General features: G+C 35.8%; 1 protein-coding gene and 2 long non-coding RNA genes across 3 annotated transcripts; all 3 read left to right on the top strand.

Annotated features, from left to right (window-relative positions):
- Window positions 1-1,704: 1,704 nt before the first annotated feature.
- LOC116167539 (protein APCDD1-like) lies at window positions 1,705-7,631 on the top strand. The gene is made up of 4 exons (XM_031482922.1): window positions 1,705-2,090; window positions 2,272-2,395; window positions 6,024-6,298; window positions 6,348-7,631. Exons 1-4 carry the CDS (start codon window positions 1,889-1,891, stop codon window positions 7,445-7,447), a joined length of 1,701 nt encoding a protein of 566 aa, XP_031338782.1. The 5' UTR covers window positions 1,705-1,888; the 3' UTR covers window positions 7,448-7,631.
- Window positions 7,632-8,735: 1,104 nt separating this feature from the next.
- LOC116167742 lies at window positions 8,736-9,031 on the top strand. The gene is made up of 2 exons (XR_004144630.1): window positions 8,736-8,773; window positions 8,820-9,031. It is a non-coding gene; the product is annotated as an uncharacterized LOC116167742 (long non-coding RNA).
- A 3,421-nt stretch (window positions 9,032-12,452) lies between these two features.
- LOC116168139 lies at window positions 12,453-12,837 on the top strand. The gene is made up of 3 exons (XR_004144715.1): window positions 12,453-12,525; window positions 12,579-12,708; window positions 12,769-12,837. It is a non-coding gene; the product is annotated as an uncharacterized LOC116168139 (long non-coding RNA).
- Window positions 12,838-15,808: the final 2,971 nt, after the last annotated feature.

Here is a 15,808-nt window from a genome sequence, read left to right as displayed (position 1 = left end):
GAAATATGTTCAGAACCGTTTTTGGAACATTGGACGAAGACGATTCTAAATACTTGCATGAATCCGTTAATAAAATAGAACAATAATAACGCAGATCTATTGCATCTGAGTAACGAACAAATTCAAATAACACGTAGTACCATCGAAACTTTCAATAATAGGTAATGTGAATATTATACTAAATGACAACTATGAAAATTTACTTTCAACAGCCAAATACTACAGCAATCAAATTAGAAATTAACGAATATTTTGAAATATTATCATTACTCATCAACGAGGTTCAAAATCAGCTTAACATAAAACTGTAACACCGTTCTATTTGCCAAATCAAATTCTATACACCCTTCAGTAATCTCTCCAAATCAACTAATTAACGAATTTTGCCACTCTTTAATCTACCCATTTCATCTTAGTAATAAAGAAGATCATAAGTTTTTAAAAATCACTAACATTGAAACTTTCTTTACGCATAATCAAATTGAATATTTAATCACGATCCCACTAATTAACCCAGAAAAGTACTATTTATATAATTTAATCCCTTTACCTATTCTAAATCCTAACACCCAAAATTATCCATTTATCCTACCCTCCTTTCAATATTTAGCTATCAAAGACAAACGTAACCTTTACTTCCCTCTAGAAAATTTAAATTTCTGTCTAGAACTAGGAGAAGTATACACAATTTGCTACAACAGTAACCCGTTATATTACCTTAATTCAAGACCTATCTGCGAGACTAAATTAATTAATCATCCAATCATATTACCAAAATTATGTGAGTTACAAACACACAAATTGAAATATGGCATAAGTTATCCACTCCTAGGGCTATACGTATTACAAGAAAATACAAATATTAACTTAGCCTATCCACTTCTGACTTCTGACACCAGTATAATGGAATCAATGGGATTAATATACCACACTCACTTTTCTTACTTATTCAGTTAACAATTTATTTGATAATTATACATGATCAGCTGGCAATATGGGTTTATAATTACCTCTTAAAATTAGTGCATCTTTCCTTAATCCGTAATTTATTATCTAATAGCGATCATTGAAGTAGGTAGTAGGTACATTACACTTATGTATTAGCGGTATACAGATGATAATTTATTTTTAATCATTGCGATCTATATACACAACTAGGAAAGCTTTCTCTTATCGCAAGTTTTTCATGTACAGTGCACGTGTCCCACATGTCCAAAAACTAAAAAAAATAAAGCTTCTCATTCTAATGCGTGGTTACTTATAGAGCGACAGAAAAACTTGTTCTGCAAACATAATTATCAACAAATAAAAACAAATAAATCAAAAGGGCGGAAAATTTGGTGTGCCTACTATTAAATTTAAACTAAGCTGTTATTATCGTCAATAACTTAATAAAGTACAAAAAACTGACGTTTTCTAAAAAACGTGTTTGTTCGGATGACGAACAAGGTAACGCCTTGCCACTTAATTAACAAATTATAAACTGACGGTTGATTGAAAAAGGTTCGACTGCCTTCTTTATTAGTCAACGGAATGCTCGATTTGACATGCATAAAAATGGTCTACTTTGTACCGTCGTCGTTACGGTCATAAAATATTTAGCCTTAAATAGAAAACGAGATGCAATCCCCCATAAATCTCCTCAGAAATGAACGTTTTGCAGACCACCTGCATTAACTTTAGTGCTCATAAAGCAATCATGTAATAAATAAATCAATTTCAAGTTAGTAGTAGCGGCGCAATTCCGTAGTGCTCCCCGAAAAGCTTCTCGCTTAAATTAAAAAGTCCTAAACGGTCGAGAAAAAGGAACAAAAATGTGGTAGCCCGGAATGTTTGTTTTAAATTGAATTGGGTTCTAACTTGCCTTCTCCAAACAATCGAGTGAGGGATGACAGGTCCGAGATTTAATTTAGTGACGGTTTGCCCCCTGTCGAGATCCCAAAATCGAAAAAGGAACATAACTTCGCCTACCATGCCATTCCGCTTTCAGCCTATGCACGAGACACACGTGCGAGTTCCTCGTGAGATTTCGAAGTGTGTGAAATGTGAAATTGGACCCATTATGAGGCTTTTAATCGTTCTTTCCGTTTGTAAGTATTTTCTTCGTTTCTTAATGAGTTTACGTGCGAATGCAGGATGTTGGGTGTTTAAGAGTGATTTATGCCGGAAAGGCAGTAGAGGGTGTCTCTTAGCAGTGTACAATTTCACATTTGTCATAGTCGTTTCTGTCCACTAAAAATAGGGAAAGCTATTAATATCGTTATTTTATAGGTTCCTTCGTTAATGGGGAGGCACGTCAATGTGCGAAGTTACTGGCGAAAGCTGCCAATCAAGATCGAAATACAATTGTGGAAACTTCGGTGAAAACTTTAAGTGGAGTTTGGCTGTCCGAAAGGTAAGGTTTTCTTTTCGCGCTCTGCGTGTAATTCGTAAAGTGCAACTGGTCCATTGTTCAAAGTGGACAATGCGGGCCATTGTCAGTTGTATTAAAGCTTTGACATAGAAAAATGCGTGCGGAGTGCTAAGCTCTATTCTGAAACTGTTAGGGTATGGCTTAACAGGTAGAACACTGCAGGTGCCCGAAACGGTTATGAATACAAAATTAATTTATTTTTTGTTTATTGAACGCGTCGCGAACATGTCTATAAACTACCCGGCTTACCTGCAGCACGTCTCCAACTTACACAGAAGATAAGATAAGAAAACGTTACCTAGGCGGTAATAATTTTCGGCTGTTGTTAAACAAAAGATATTCACAACTTTGTATGTAAATCCAAAGCTGAGCATACAAAATTCTTTAGCATTCTGCCCGCGTTCCTCTTATATGTGGTGAACCGCTACTAAAAGAGCAAATAAAATAAACCATTCACGATGACAATATTTATTGCCTCTGGACTAAGAAATAACGAAGAGGTTCTGATTCATCTATAAGATTAAATACGGTTATAACATCGTTGGGTATTCGATTCCTTTTAATTATGAGGGTACATTAAATTAGATGTTGCCTAATTAAAATTTGCGAATTTGTTTTGCACCCCACAACTTCTACCGTACTCGCCTGGATTAAGCATTTTAGCTTAAGGTTTGTACGAAATTATCTTCAGTATTGATAGCAGTTGGCATGGTTCCATCTTCTAACATCAAATGTCTTTCATTTATAGAGACAAGGGTGATTAATAAGTTAACATTAAGTGGTGTTAACGAGCAAATAATTCAGCATACTTGAGTAAGCAAGTCGCTTTAATTTACAAAGCCAAAAAAGGGGGTAGTTTCTGCTACGGGTTGGATTTATATATGAATTCGTGATCAAATGCGCTTTCATTAAGGTTACTTTGTAGGAAACTGCACCTTTTTCGTGTATTCTGTAGTACCAATACTTATTTGAGTGATTATAATTACCACACCTAAAAATTAATGTCTGAATGAAGAAATGAGCTAATAATTTTGGGACAGTTAAAGGCTCCCAGTGAATTTTCGTATTTTCGCTCAACTAAAAAGCCATCACTATTGATATTAACTTAGGTTTGACCTCGGGCTTGACTTAATACACTTTTTACCCAATGCATTGATTACTTACTTGATTGCATATAGTCCAGTAACTATATACATCAGACCATGCGTCAATTCCGGTAGTTCTGATTTTTTGTGGGATTGCTTATGTTGTTAACCCAATGTTTTCGACCTCGAGCGGCGAACGCAACATAGTCAAATATACTAAAAACCGAGGAATTTTCGTTTTCTTTTCAGATTTTGACGATGCAGTCGATTTTTGGTAAAAAAGGAAGGTCCCACTGCCTTTTTTTGAGCCTCGAAAAAAAATTGTCTCAGATCGACCCGGAAAAAAATTTTCTTATTGAATGTGGCCTGTAGAATTCATAATTTCAAACAGTTCCAAGATTGGGCTACTAGTTCAAAAGTTACAGCCCTTTTAATTTTCTTTCGAAATTGGTTTCTAGTCCATAACTTTTGATTGAGAAGCCCGATCGAAAAAGTGCGAATTGTTTTGGATTCTACGCACCAAAATTAATAAGAAAAAGTGTCTTCCCGAGAAATTTTGATGCAGTCGATTTTTTGTAAAAAAGGAAGGTGCCCTTTTTTGAGCCCCGAAAAAAAATTGTCTCAGATCGACCCGGAAAAAAATTTTTCTTATAGAATGTGGCCTGTTGAATCCATAATTTCAAACAGTTCCAAGATTGGGCTACTAGTTCAAAAGTTACAGCCGTTTGAATTTTCTTTCGAAATTGGTTTCTGGTCCATAACTTTTGATTGAGAAGTCCGATCGAAAAAGTACGAATTGTTTTGGATTCTACGCACCAAAATTAATAAGAAAAAGTGTTTTTCCGAGAAATTTTGGTGCAGTCGATTTTTGGTAAAAAAGGAAGGTTATACACTGCCTTTTTTTGAGGCCCGAAAAAAAATTGTCTCAGATCGACCCGGAAAAAAGTTTTCTTATAGAATGTGGCCTTTAGAATCCATAATTTCAAACAGTTCCAAGATTGGGCTACTAGTTCAAAAGTTACAGCCCTTTGAATTTTCTTTCGAAATTGGTTTCTAGTCTATAACTTTGATTGAGAAGTCTGATCGAAAAAGTACGAATTGTTTTGGATTCTACGCACCAAAATTAATAAGAAAAAGTGTTTTCCCGGGAAATTTTGGTGCAGTCGATTTTTGGTAAAAAAGGAAGGTTGTACACTGCCTTTTTTGAGCCCCGAAAAAAAATTCTCTCAGATCGACCCGGAAAAAAAATTTTCTTATACAATGTGGCCTGTAGAATCCATAATTTCAAACAGTTCCAAGATTGGGCTACTAGTTCAAAAGTTACAGCCCTTTGAATTTTCTTTCGAAATTGGTTTCTAGTCTTTAACTTTTGATTGAGAAGTCTGATCGAAAAAGTACGAATTGTTTTGGATTCTACGCACCAAAATTAATAAGAAAAAGTGTTTTCCCGAGAAATTTTGGTGCTGTCGATTTTTGGTAAAAAAGGAAGGTTATACACTGCCTTTTTTTGAGCCCCGAAAAAAAAATTGTCTCAGATCGACCCGGAAAAAAAAATTTCTTATAGAATGTGGCCTGTAGAATCCATAATTTCAAACAGTTCCAAGATTGGGCTACTAGTTCAAAAGTTACAGCCCTTTGAATTTTCCTTCGAAATTGGTTTCTAGTCCATAACTTTTGATTGAGAAGTCCGATCGAAAAAGTACGAATTGTTTTGGATTCTACGCACCAAAATTAATAAGAAGAAGTGTTTTCCCGAGAAATTTTGGTGCAGTCGACTTTTTATATGGATAGTTTCTATGAATTTCACCCAATTGTAGAGACGCACAGAAAAAAGGCACAAAATTTCATACCTAAAATTATAAGAAATGAGAGAAAGTGTCACGTTTTAGTTTTAAATATACAAAGCAACTTTAAGATTTCACGAAATGCACTATAGCCTTTGTTTTAAGGTCTTATTTCCTTAGCTTTCGAGGACAGAATTACACGTCGCATACAAATGACGGTTGTTTAATTAAATTAGAGACCACACAAAAACTAAACGATTATTACTAGTAGGTGAGAATGTGGAATGACTTCTCTTGCATTTTAATATTCTCTATACATCCCATAATCTGCAGCGAGGAGGATCTTATTTGAACAAATTTGGCATTTCACGTGCGGTTTTAATGTAATTACTCTTTCATAAAACAAATTAGATAATGAAAACCAACTACCCCATCACATTACTCAAAATATTGCAATATTTCTGGTTGTTTTCGGGATATTACAGGAAACTAATGTTATAAATGCACGAAATATAAAGGAATGTTGTCTGTACCTTTTCAACCCGCGTTTTGCTATTTTATTTAAAAAATGATTTTCGTGAGATCTCTTTTATTGTTTCTGATTGGCAAAGAAATGTTTTAATTGACTTGATCAGCTGCATTATTTTTTTGTGCACTGTAAATTGAGCGATTTCGTAGTTACAAATGGCACCCTCTGCAACATTCCATACGAAATTAATCAAATTTTAACGTTTGTTTCAGTTGTGAAACCAGACCAGGTCCAGAATACGTCCTTCGACACTACACATTTGAAGAAAACGGCAACTACAAATTAATCCAACACCACTACTGGGATAACTCATGCTCGTCGCCCAAACTGTCCATAGTAGCCATCGGGCTATTAAAAACCAAAAGGGACTCATTCTTGCATCACGACGCCTTGACCGGCTACAGTAAGCCCTCGAATATCACAGTAATCCCTCAGGATGCCGTAGCCGCGAAAGAATTAGACGGCATAGTCTCGAATCATTGCCCAGGTTAGTTCAAATTCGTGCACGTAACATACTGATTTTCCTCCACTTACAGGCCAATACTGGAAAACATGGAGAAGATACGAGGAACACCTCGTATTCACCAACCCTAAAGACCGACATCATCTGCAGCAACTGGAATTTGAGCGCATTCAAGAAACCCTCCCCAACACTCAACACTACCTACAAAATTCGTCTGGTGCCATAACCTGCTTGGGCGATCTTCGTTGGTCCTTCAACGAGCTTAACCTAATAAAGGTCCAGTTACGTCCAAACCAGCACGGTAACGGTAACGAAATGCACTGGGAGTTGCTACTTGGCGATATTCCCTCACGCAAAAACTTAATGGAGCACTACATGCCTACCGGTTTCCAAATTCCTCTAGTGAAAACCAGCAAAGGAAACAAAGAGGTGTTGAAAGGGCGAAAATTCTTTGTGAAATACACTTGCAGCATCTGCTCAAATTTGGCATCAAACGAAAGATCGCCGCCTCATCTCATTGAAAAGCCTCGTCTTCCTGCATATATCGGCGGGGAATGGGTTTCGGAGCGCTGCGAAGTTAGACCTATGGGCCTTTACCTGACGAGGCACTTTACGTTTCATAACGAAGACCTCAGGTGGATGGGCGAGCACCGGTTCTATGTGGATCCGTTTTGCACGTTGCGTAAATTTACCGTTACCGCATCGGGAACATTCGAAATGAACGACGGCGAGAACCCTCTGAAGGAAGCGTCGAATATCGAATTTAAAATTGAGAAGGCGCCTTTGGTAATTTACGATCAGGGCTTAATCGAGTACATGCCGTGGGAGAATTGCGGTAAACTGAGATGGAAAATCGGCGTTGGGCAGGAGCTGGCCGAGACCGGCGGTTGCGAACAGTTGGGGATTATAATACCATCAGTGCAGTACGACATCGTCAAAATGGAAATGAGCTACCAGGGCTTGTGGTTGTTATTCCTAGGCCAGGCCGATACGGAAAACAGTCCCAGGGACACACCGCTGAAGCGGCCCACGGCCTTTCAAGTGCCTCTGGTGCGATGCGGCGAAGCACATTCTCAGCATTTATTCAACAGCGACTATGAAGATTCAGGCCAACCGCGAACATTTGCCACCTACATTCAAGTTGTTCTAGTCTTTGTAACGCTGAACTTTTAAAATAATTTCCTGCTAATTGTGATAGAATTCGAGTAATTGTAAATAAGATCTAAACCTAGGCGTGTAGATATAATTTATTGCTTTAAGTTTAAGGAGAAGAGGACAAGACTTCCAGTGAATAATTTTCAACGTAGTTAACCTACCCGTGTAAAAAGTTTATGTTTATCTATTTATTGTAAATAAAGTCGATTGAATATTTTGAAAGAGGCTTCCATAAAATTCCGTAAAGGGGGTTCAGTGAAACAAAAATTTTGGAATTCCTATTTCTATTGAAACAAGCAATTCGATTGCAAAATGTATTGTTTGAAACACTTTTTTAGGTGCATTATTCACATTGGGACAACTTTTGTCTTCTGCATTTACCGTAAGGGTTTTGGATAGACTAATGCCTCCTCCCCCGTTCATGGCGCAAAATTAAATTATGGACGAAATTAGAAAACAGCTCCGCAGCCTCGTTTAGAAGAATTGCCTCCCCCTCCCCCCCACTTTATAAGGTGGTGTTCGAAATTCTCAACGATCTTAAAGAGAGTATGTAATCAAAAATTGCAGTGGATACATTGCTTTTAATTTTCATTTCATAATGTGAAATTGGTTGCAATAAAAGGATGATATTCTTAAAAAAATTAGAGTGGAAACGCTGTTTCCAAGCGTTCCCGCCCCACTACACCACTGGACATCCCATAAACGTTCTTTAGTTATTTAAGTAAAAAAATAGAAATACAGATAAAAATGCGTGTAGAAAATGTCTGAATTTATATTTATTGAAGAAGAAGCTACATAAACCATTGAGGGATTTTTATCGGTGCTCGCATGAAACCATGGCTCTAAAACTTTAGACTAGTTCCTTTATCCGAAATTTTCAATTTAAATTATCCTGATTGATGGGAAAGTATGAGAAAATGACAACTTCCAAAGTTTCCACTGTTATAACAACCAAATAAAATTTCAAAGAATGTTACCAAACCTGCATTGTGTAGGGTACCTACGTATTTGTCTCCAAAAACGCAACAGTGCGCTTAGTAAAAATATCAACGATCTCACTGCCGGCCGGTCTCATTTGATCCTTGTTCTAACCGCACTGGTTTCTGCAAATGGTATGGCAAATTAAAGAAAACCGTATACGTACACGTATTATGGGTATCTCCACGGTTGGTAATTAAATTTGCGTTAGACAAAGATAAACAAGCATAAACTAAGAGATAAAAGTGTCGTTTGGTCGATAATAGGAAAATAATACATTTTGCACCTATATAAAGGAAAAGTGCTCAAGTATAGGCATTCAGTTGATCCCAGGCAACAGAAGTAAAAATGAACGCTGCATTTTTGGTAAGCTCCCCTTTCTTATATGTTAATTTTAATATTTTTTTCGCAGATTACCTTTGTATTGGCTATCTTTGCTTTGGCCGTCGCCAATCCGTCACCAAGTCCTAACCCAATGCCTCAACCAAGACCTCAATACTGGAACTACGGTTACGGAATTGGAATGCCTTACTATGGTCATGGATTAGGTTATGGATATTACTTCTAAACCAAGACATCAGTTGATAATATCTTTATGCGGGAAATAAATTATGTTTTCGTACATTTGTCTCGTTTTTCACATCCCCCATCTTTTATGCCAAAGAAATAAAACAACCAGCTTAGATTTAGGAGGTATACGATTTCTGATGGGGTCTTGGTTGTCGATCTGAACCGTAATGAAGCGTTTTAGATCCCTTTAATGTTAAGATAAATAGAATGTATAGGTTTCATCTTTTACAAACTCTGTGTTAACAAAAGAACCATTTATGAGAAAATATAGGGGCTTTAATCAATATAGAATGCATCATAAAAGATGAGATGCAAGAAACTGACCAGAAAACCAGGCAGTCGCCATTCCACTAGAAAATTCAGAGAATCAAACTGGGGCGGAAGTTTTGCACCTGCTATTCAGTTACTTTTTATTTACTTTTACCATTGAATAATAGATTTATTATTCAATGCTTTTACTATATTTTAGACGCTAATAAATAAACCCCTGTTTGCTAAACAGCGGTATTTATTAATGTTTTACCCCTAACATATATTACGAAATAGCAACAAAAATTTCTGGTGCCAAACAAGCCCTTAAATCGTTCTAATTTAGTCTCCCGTACAAAATAGCACCGAGCATAGGGCCACTTTGTCACCAACATAATTATCTATTTCTTTGTTGAGCACTCTCTCTAAAATTCTTGAGAAAATAGTTAAGAAACGACTTTTAACTTTCTTATCTATGAGTAATTTTCTACATAGGGCGCAATTTGGTTTTAGGAAAGGTCGTAACACAGAAATGGCACTCTGTAATTTCTTGAAAGAAATCTATGAAAACCTAAACCTTGGGCATAGTGTCAATGGAGTTTTCCTCGACATTCGCAAAGCATTTGACACCGTGGATCATACACTCTTGTTGGAGAAACTTGAACGGATTGGGATTAGAGGCATTCCACTGCAATGGTTTCGCAGCTATTTATCAAACAGGAAGCAATACGTTAAAATCGGACAATCGAATAGTTCTGAGCATTTGATTAAAGTGGGGGTGCCTCAAGGCTCTGTCCTGGGCCCGATCCTATTTCTGATCTTTGCTAACGACCTTCTCTCTGGTAAACTCGAAGGTTCTGTTACAGCTTTTGCGGATGATACTGCTTTTGTATACTCAAATAATAATATCGAAGAACTGCATAAAACAATTCAATCGGACGTTAGGAAGCTCCAATTGTGGTTTACATACAATCGGTTATCTCTAAACACCGAGAAAACAATGGTTATTAATTTTGGGATTGACAACAGTGCAAATTTTCTTAACCCACTTATCTTTCATAATATATCTTGCTTAAGTAGTACTAAGTGTCACTGTCCTAGACTAAAAGTAACAAATTCTATTAAATACTTAGGTGTTTGCCTTGATAGTGGATTAACATGGAAGAGTCATATACAGAGGATAAAACAACTTTTACTAATCTCACTCAGGACATTTTACCATTTAAAATCTGTTTGTGGCGTAGCAATACTGAAGCAAGTATATTTTGCGCTTGTTCACTCTAAATTATCTTATGGCATAGCCTTTTGGGGTGGTACGTATATCTCCTATCTTAGATGTATTCAAATACTGCAGAAACGTTACATAAGATTGATTTACGGTAAAAGCAGGTATTTTTCTTCCTTTCCCTTATTTCTTTCTCTTCGTGTGCTACCCCTTCGTTATCTACGTTATCTATATGTATTCAAAGTTCTTGATCTATTTTATCAGATGAGTAGTGGCTTTGGAATAACAGTTGATCTGGGGACTGGAATTCACAATACTCGACAATATTCTAAGAAACTGCTGCGTCTACCTAAAGTCACTAAATCGTTTTTTCAAAAAACATTCTTGTTCCTCGGACCAAAATTGTGTAATTATTTTTTTAACGACTACTGAGTTGGAAAACATGTTATCTCTATCTTATTTTAAGTTAATTTTACAGTTTGATTAATTTTGCTTGGTTTATGTTATACATCTTCATTTCCACCAATGCTTCACTAGCGATACGTTGCGTAGGTACATTTTATTTAGCTGAAAATATGTTCATTAAAGTTTAATAGTTATATCTGTTGATCTCTATTTAGATGTCTGTACGTGTGTATGGCGTTTGTAGCATGATCTTGGGATTTGCTTTTCCTCCCAGTGTTCAGAGTAATTTTATTCTCATTACTCTTACTGGTGTAGTATTATTTTACCTAGTACATTATCTTTAAGGTAAGTTTTCGTTTATTTTCACACTGCTTTAATTTATACTTTATATAATTTTTAATTTTTTGTTGTGTTTGCAGTTTTGTATCTAGGTTGGAATAAAGATTATTATTATTATTATTATTATTATTTGACTGCAAATAATTATTTTTTTTATATCAAATGATGCCAAGGTAGCAGTTGGTTTAGAGAGACAAAGGAATTTGTTTATTCGGATAACTAAAGAAAGTTATGTCATCAAAACTCTGTAAAATATGTCAAAGTAGCCCCAACGTAAATTAATGCTGCTTAATTATTACGAGGCACGTCCAGAATCTAAATCCACACAGTTTATTGTCGTTTATAAAAAAATACATGCTTAAATCTGCTTAAATCTATAGATATTTAATTATTTTTTGCACCTACAGGATCAAAACGGCTATTTAATCTTATTTTTGGGTAGAGAAGTTGTTTATTCGCTTCACAGGAATTCAATGTCACCGTGATCATTCAGAATTACCGCATGAACTTTTTTCTGATAAGCTACGTTTTGTTATTCTTAGAAACTATGGTTTTCAGTGGTCGTTCATCAGCTAAATTGCTGTCATTTTAATTGATTTTTTTCTGTATTGCTTCAGGTAGCTACCTACAGTTAAACTTGTGGAGAGAAACTCCGCCCGCCTACCCTTACGGGCTTTAGGCTGCAGGTAGAAACCTCCTACCCAGCGAATCCACAAGCAAAGGAACCCACATCCAACCAACCGCGCTCCTAAAAATTAGCGGGGAAGTTTTGTAAAAATGAAACTTCTCATTGTTTGGGGAGTATCAATAATATATTTTACCTCTGTTGCTGATCGTGGGTTTGGTCTGGGTTTGGACTGAGAAAGGGGTATCATTTAATCGATTGTAGTAATTATTTCCATCATTTAGGCCCAGAAAAGTACCTAACTATTAATAGCTGCGCGGGAAGTCGGATATAACACATCAAACAAAGGCATCAACTAGTGTTGTCTAATGTCTATATCCAGCGGATTATTTTCTAACTCTGAAATATGGAAGGTTAACATTGATTAAAAGAATATCAGTAGTAAGCAAATGTATCAATCATACATCTTTTAAAAACCAATATCGTTACGGTATCTCTATACCACCATTTCAATAATTGGTAATTAAATTTACGTTAGATAAGAAATAAATTATGCTAACATTGAAAGATAGAAATCCCATTCTCCATTGATAAAATAGGTAATCAATACACACTTAGCATCTACCTATATAATGACGAGGTGTCTGAGCAAAAGTATTCAGTTGATTATTAGCAACAAAAGTCAACATGAACGCTGCATTTTTGGTAAAATTGGTTTTAATACCTTTATTTTAATATACCTTACTATGGAATTGCAGATCACTTTGGTATTGGCTCTCTTCGCTTTAGCCGCGGCTAATCCATCGGCAAATCCGAACCCAATGCCCAAACCAAGACCTCAATACTGGAATTACGGTTACGGAATTGGAATGCCTTACTATGGATTAGGTAATACCACTTCATGAAATGTTAGGAACTGATAATGTAGGTAATCCGTATTTATTGTAGGGTATGGATATTACTTCTAAGCGAAAATATTACCTCGTTTTTCACCGGAAATAAACTTTGTTTTCTAATTGTTGTTTTGTTCTTTCTTGCATACCTCATAAATCATCTTTGATGGGCCAACCCCATATCCTACCTTTGACGCCCAAGCAACCAATACCAAATTTGCAGTAGAGTATGTAATTTGAGCGTGCGACCCGGACAGTTTCGGTAGAGCGTTACATACGTTACCTACTCCGTATAGCTCCTAGCGTGTTCTTAACCCTAATTTACAGGTCTGGGGTGGATCGCACCCCACAGCCACTTTCAATGTCCATAAGTTTTTTTTCTTTCAATATTTTGGGTTGGGAGCTCGAGTACCTTCCAAGTTTAGTCTTTTCTATCGTTTTTGGCGTTTTTGGCGTTCTTAGGATTTGAGTTTTTATTTTACCACTACTTTTAGAAAAACTTTCAAGTTTACAGGTCTGGGGTGGATCGCACCCCACAGCAACTTTCAATGTCCATTAGTTTTTTTTATTTCAATATTTTGGCCTGGGAGCTAGAATACCTTTCAGGTTTAGTCTTTCCTATCTGGGGTTCGTTCAACCCCACGCCCGTAAACTTGAAAGTTTTAGTGGCCAGTAAACTAGGGTTAATTTTGCAATGTCTGTTCGTCTGTCCGCTAGCACGATATCACGAAAACGAATAAACCGATTACGATGAAATTCGAAATGAGCATAGCTTTAGCCACATAATACGCAATGCCATTCTCAGAAGCTCGTTTGTTTAATTTTTTAACTCATTCACTATTCAGGGAGTCCAGTCGGGTGTAGGCCGCAATTATTTATGTACATCCACTCCTTACATGTTGTGTTAAAAGTCCAACATGTTGTGTTGAGAGTCAAATATCTAAAGCAATTGTTTTCGACCTGAGTCATTTTACGTTTAAGGGTTAATAAAAATTAATACTATTTAAAGAAAAATTCAAACACAATATAAGTGATCAACTGGGCACGGAAGCAAATTTTAAAAAATTGGCTCGTGGCGATTGCTCTGGTAGCAAGAAATGTGCATTGCAAGAGGATGGTAGTAGAATTGGTTAAAAATGATGCTCCACCACGAGAAGGGAAAAATTGAAAAACGTAGAATGCCTTGCTATTAAATGAGAAAATGGTCCATTGTGTTCCAGGAATCAAGAAATTTTTTTCTGTTTGGGAAAACGTATTTCACGAGATTAAGTAATGGCTGAAAAGGTAGGTTGGTCTCTATCTGATCTGAGTGCTTAGGTCCTAAATTGAGATAAATTTCCCACGTTTGAGTGACGCTATGAAAATTTGCACATATTTCCTTTGACCCTTCCTCTCAAAGTTCCCCACGGGGGGGGGGGGGGATGTCTACACAAACGTTGATTGCCAATGACTGGACCACATTCATTTCGACTCTGCTAAGCTCCATGGAAGTGAAAATATTTGGAGTCAATCACTGGGGCCATATGAATAGGGATTACCTACCCATTCAGGTGCTAACTAGCCGATTTCTATATTTGTTCTATTTTTCAGTGCTCCAAACTTGCATAATTAGCCACAAAGATACCTAAGTAATTAAATCACACAAAATTTTTATGGCACTCAGAGGTATATTATCTGAGTCCTTTTGTAAATTATGGATAACTGCCAATTAAGAATAAAATGAGGGCTAATTAACTAATTAAGTACTTACAACGGTTATGATATCCCATATCACAGATGGTAATTAAATGTAGGTTTAGACAACGAAGAGATATTTGGTAATTAATCTAAATTGATCCATAAGAATGTCATTTTATGGTAAACGAAAAAAGAATAAGAGCTGACACTTATATAATAGTAACGTGCAAGAGAGCAAATTTTGGATAAGTATATTGTACTTACGGAACTTTTTTTTTCAAATAGCAACTTACGAGTACATTTTTTATTAAGTTATTCGACAGACCTTATTTTTCTGTGCATAACATTACTTTTCACTCAACGGTATAACCTACAAAAATTATGCTAGGTTTTATACCAAAAAAATTTAGAAAAAAAGTGGTAAAGGTAAAGAATAAAAATATTTCTTTCAGTAAAACGGTTATTTTGATTTCGATAAAACTTTGGCAGTGTACATTAAGCATAAAGGATATAATACTGTGAAAAGATTTGTTTAATATATGAGTTTTTAGCACCGTGAATTATTAGTAAACACAAACAAAAGTTAAAAAAAGCGCCATAAGTCACAACAACATTGAGTATTTAGGAATCAGCGTATCATGAAAAATTATCAACTACCGCGATCTACTTAGAATTATTAATTTAAGGGGTAAACTTCGTTTTTGTACAAGTATACCAATGGAATTCTGAATAAACAAAAATAAATGCGGGTTATATTCGTTACTACCTTTACGGTTACGATAGTTTTCAAGTAAGCATTTTTTGCATAGAATATATACCAGTTTTAGGAATGATTTATGGGGGTTTAACTGCATACACGAGACGAATTGGGGTGTAGCCGAGAGTGTATGGGGTCATTTCTTTTGGACTACCAGTTCCGGTAATCTTATATTTCAATCAATGATATTTAATTAATTTATATGCGAGCTGTCGATTATTGCGGAAACTAGCAGGGATAAATCATTACTAAAATCTTCTTCATATGGAGAGGCCCATTACACATTTCACATAACTCCTCCACTTAATTATTTCAAATTATATACTTTGTATTGAATATTCTTATTCTGCATCTGAAAATAATAAGCTTTCGCGGGAAACATGTTTCCCTACACTTATCATTTTTTGTACACTCTCTTCTAAAAGCGCTATTTTTGGATTGAGCTAGGAAGATATTCTGTCAAGAATTTGGCACATTCTTTTGTATAGAAAATACAGCAACCTATATTAATTTAAATATGTAAAGACCTATTCATTTTGTACATATTTTTTTTATAATTCCCATTTCCCATAATAGCGGCACTACAACACACCAAGAAAGAGTTAAAAAAATAATTACCCATTCAAACAGAGTACAAGAATAAATTATTTTCCTCTGTAAC

Source organism: Photinus pyralis, unplaced genomic scaffold, assembly GCF_008802855.1.
Source record: "Photinus pyralis isolate 1611_PpyrPB1 unplaced genomic scaffold, Ppyr1.3 Ppyr1.4_LG4, whole genome shotgun sequence".
Taxonomy (NCBI): domain Eukaryota; kingdom Metazoa; phylum Arthropoda; class Insecta; order Coleoptera; family Lampyridae; genus Photinus; species Photinus pyralis.
This window is presented reverse-complemented; position numbering and strand designations above follow the sequence as displayed.

What these genes read in the sequence shown, in the direction of transcription:
- LOC116167539 (XM_031482922.1), top strand. Translation starts at nt 1,889, where the DNA reads ATGACAGGTCCGAGATTTAATTTAGTGACGGTTTGCCCCCTGTCGAGA. An exon ending in TTTAATCGTTCTTTCCGTTT is followed by an intron (nt 2,091 to 2,271) that starts GTAAGTATTTTC and finishes GTTATTTTATAG; the next exon opens with GTTCCTTCGTTAATGGGGAG. An exon ending in GGAGTTTGGCTGTCCGAAAG is followed by an intron (nt 2,396 to 6,023) that starts GTAAGGTTTTCT and finishes CGTTTGTTTCAG; the next exon opens with TTGTGAAACCAGACCAGGTC.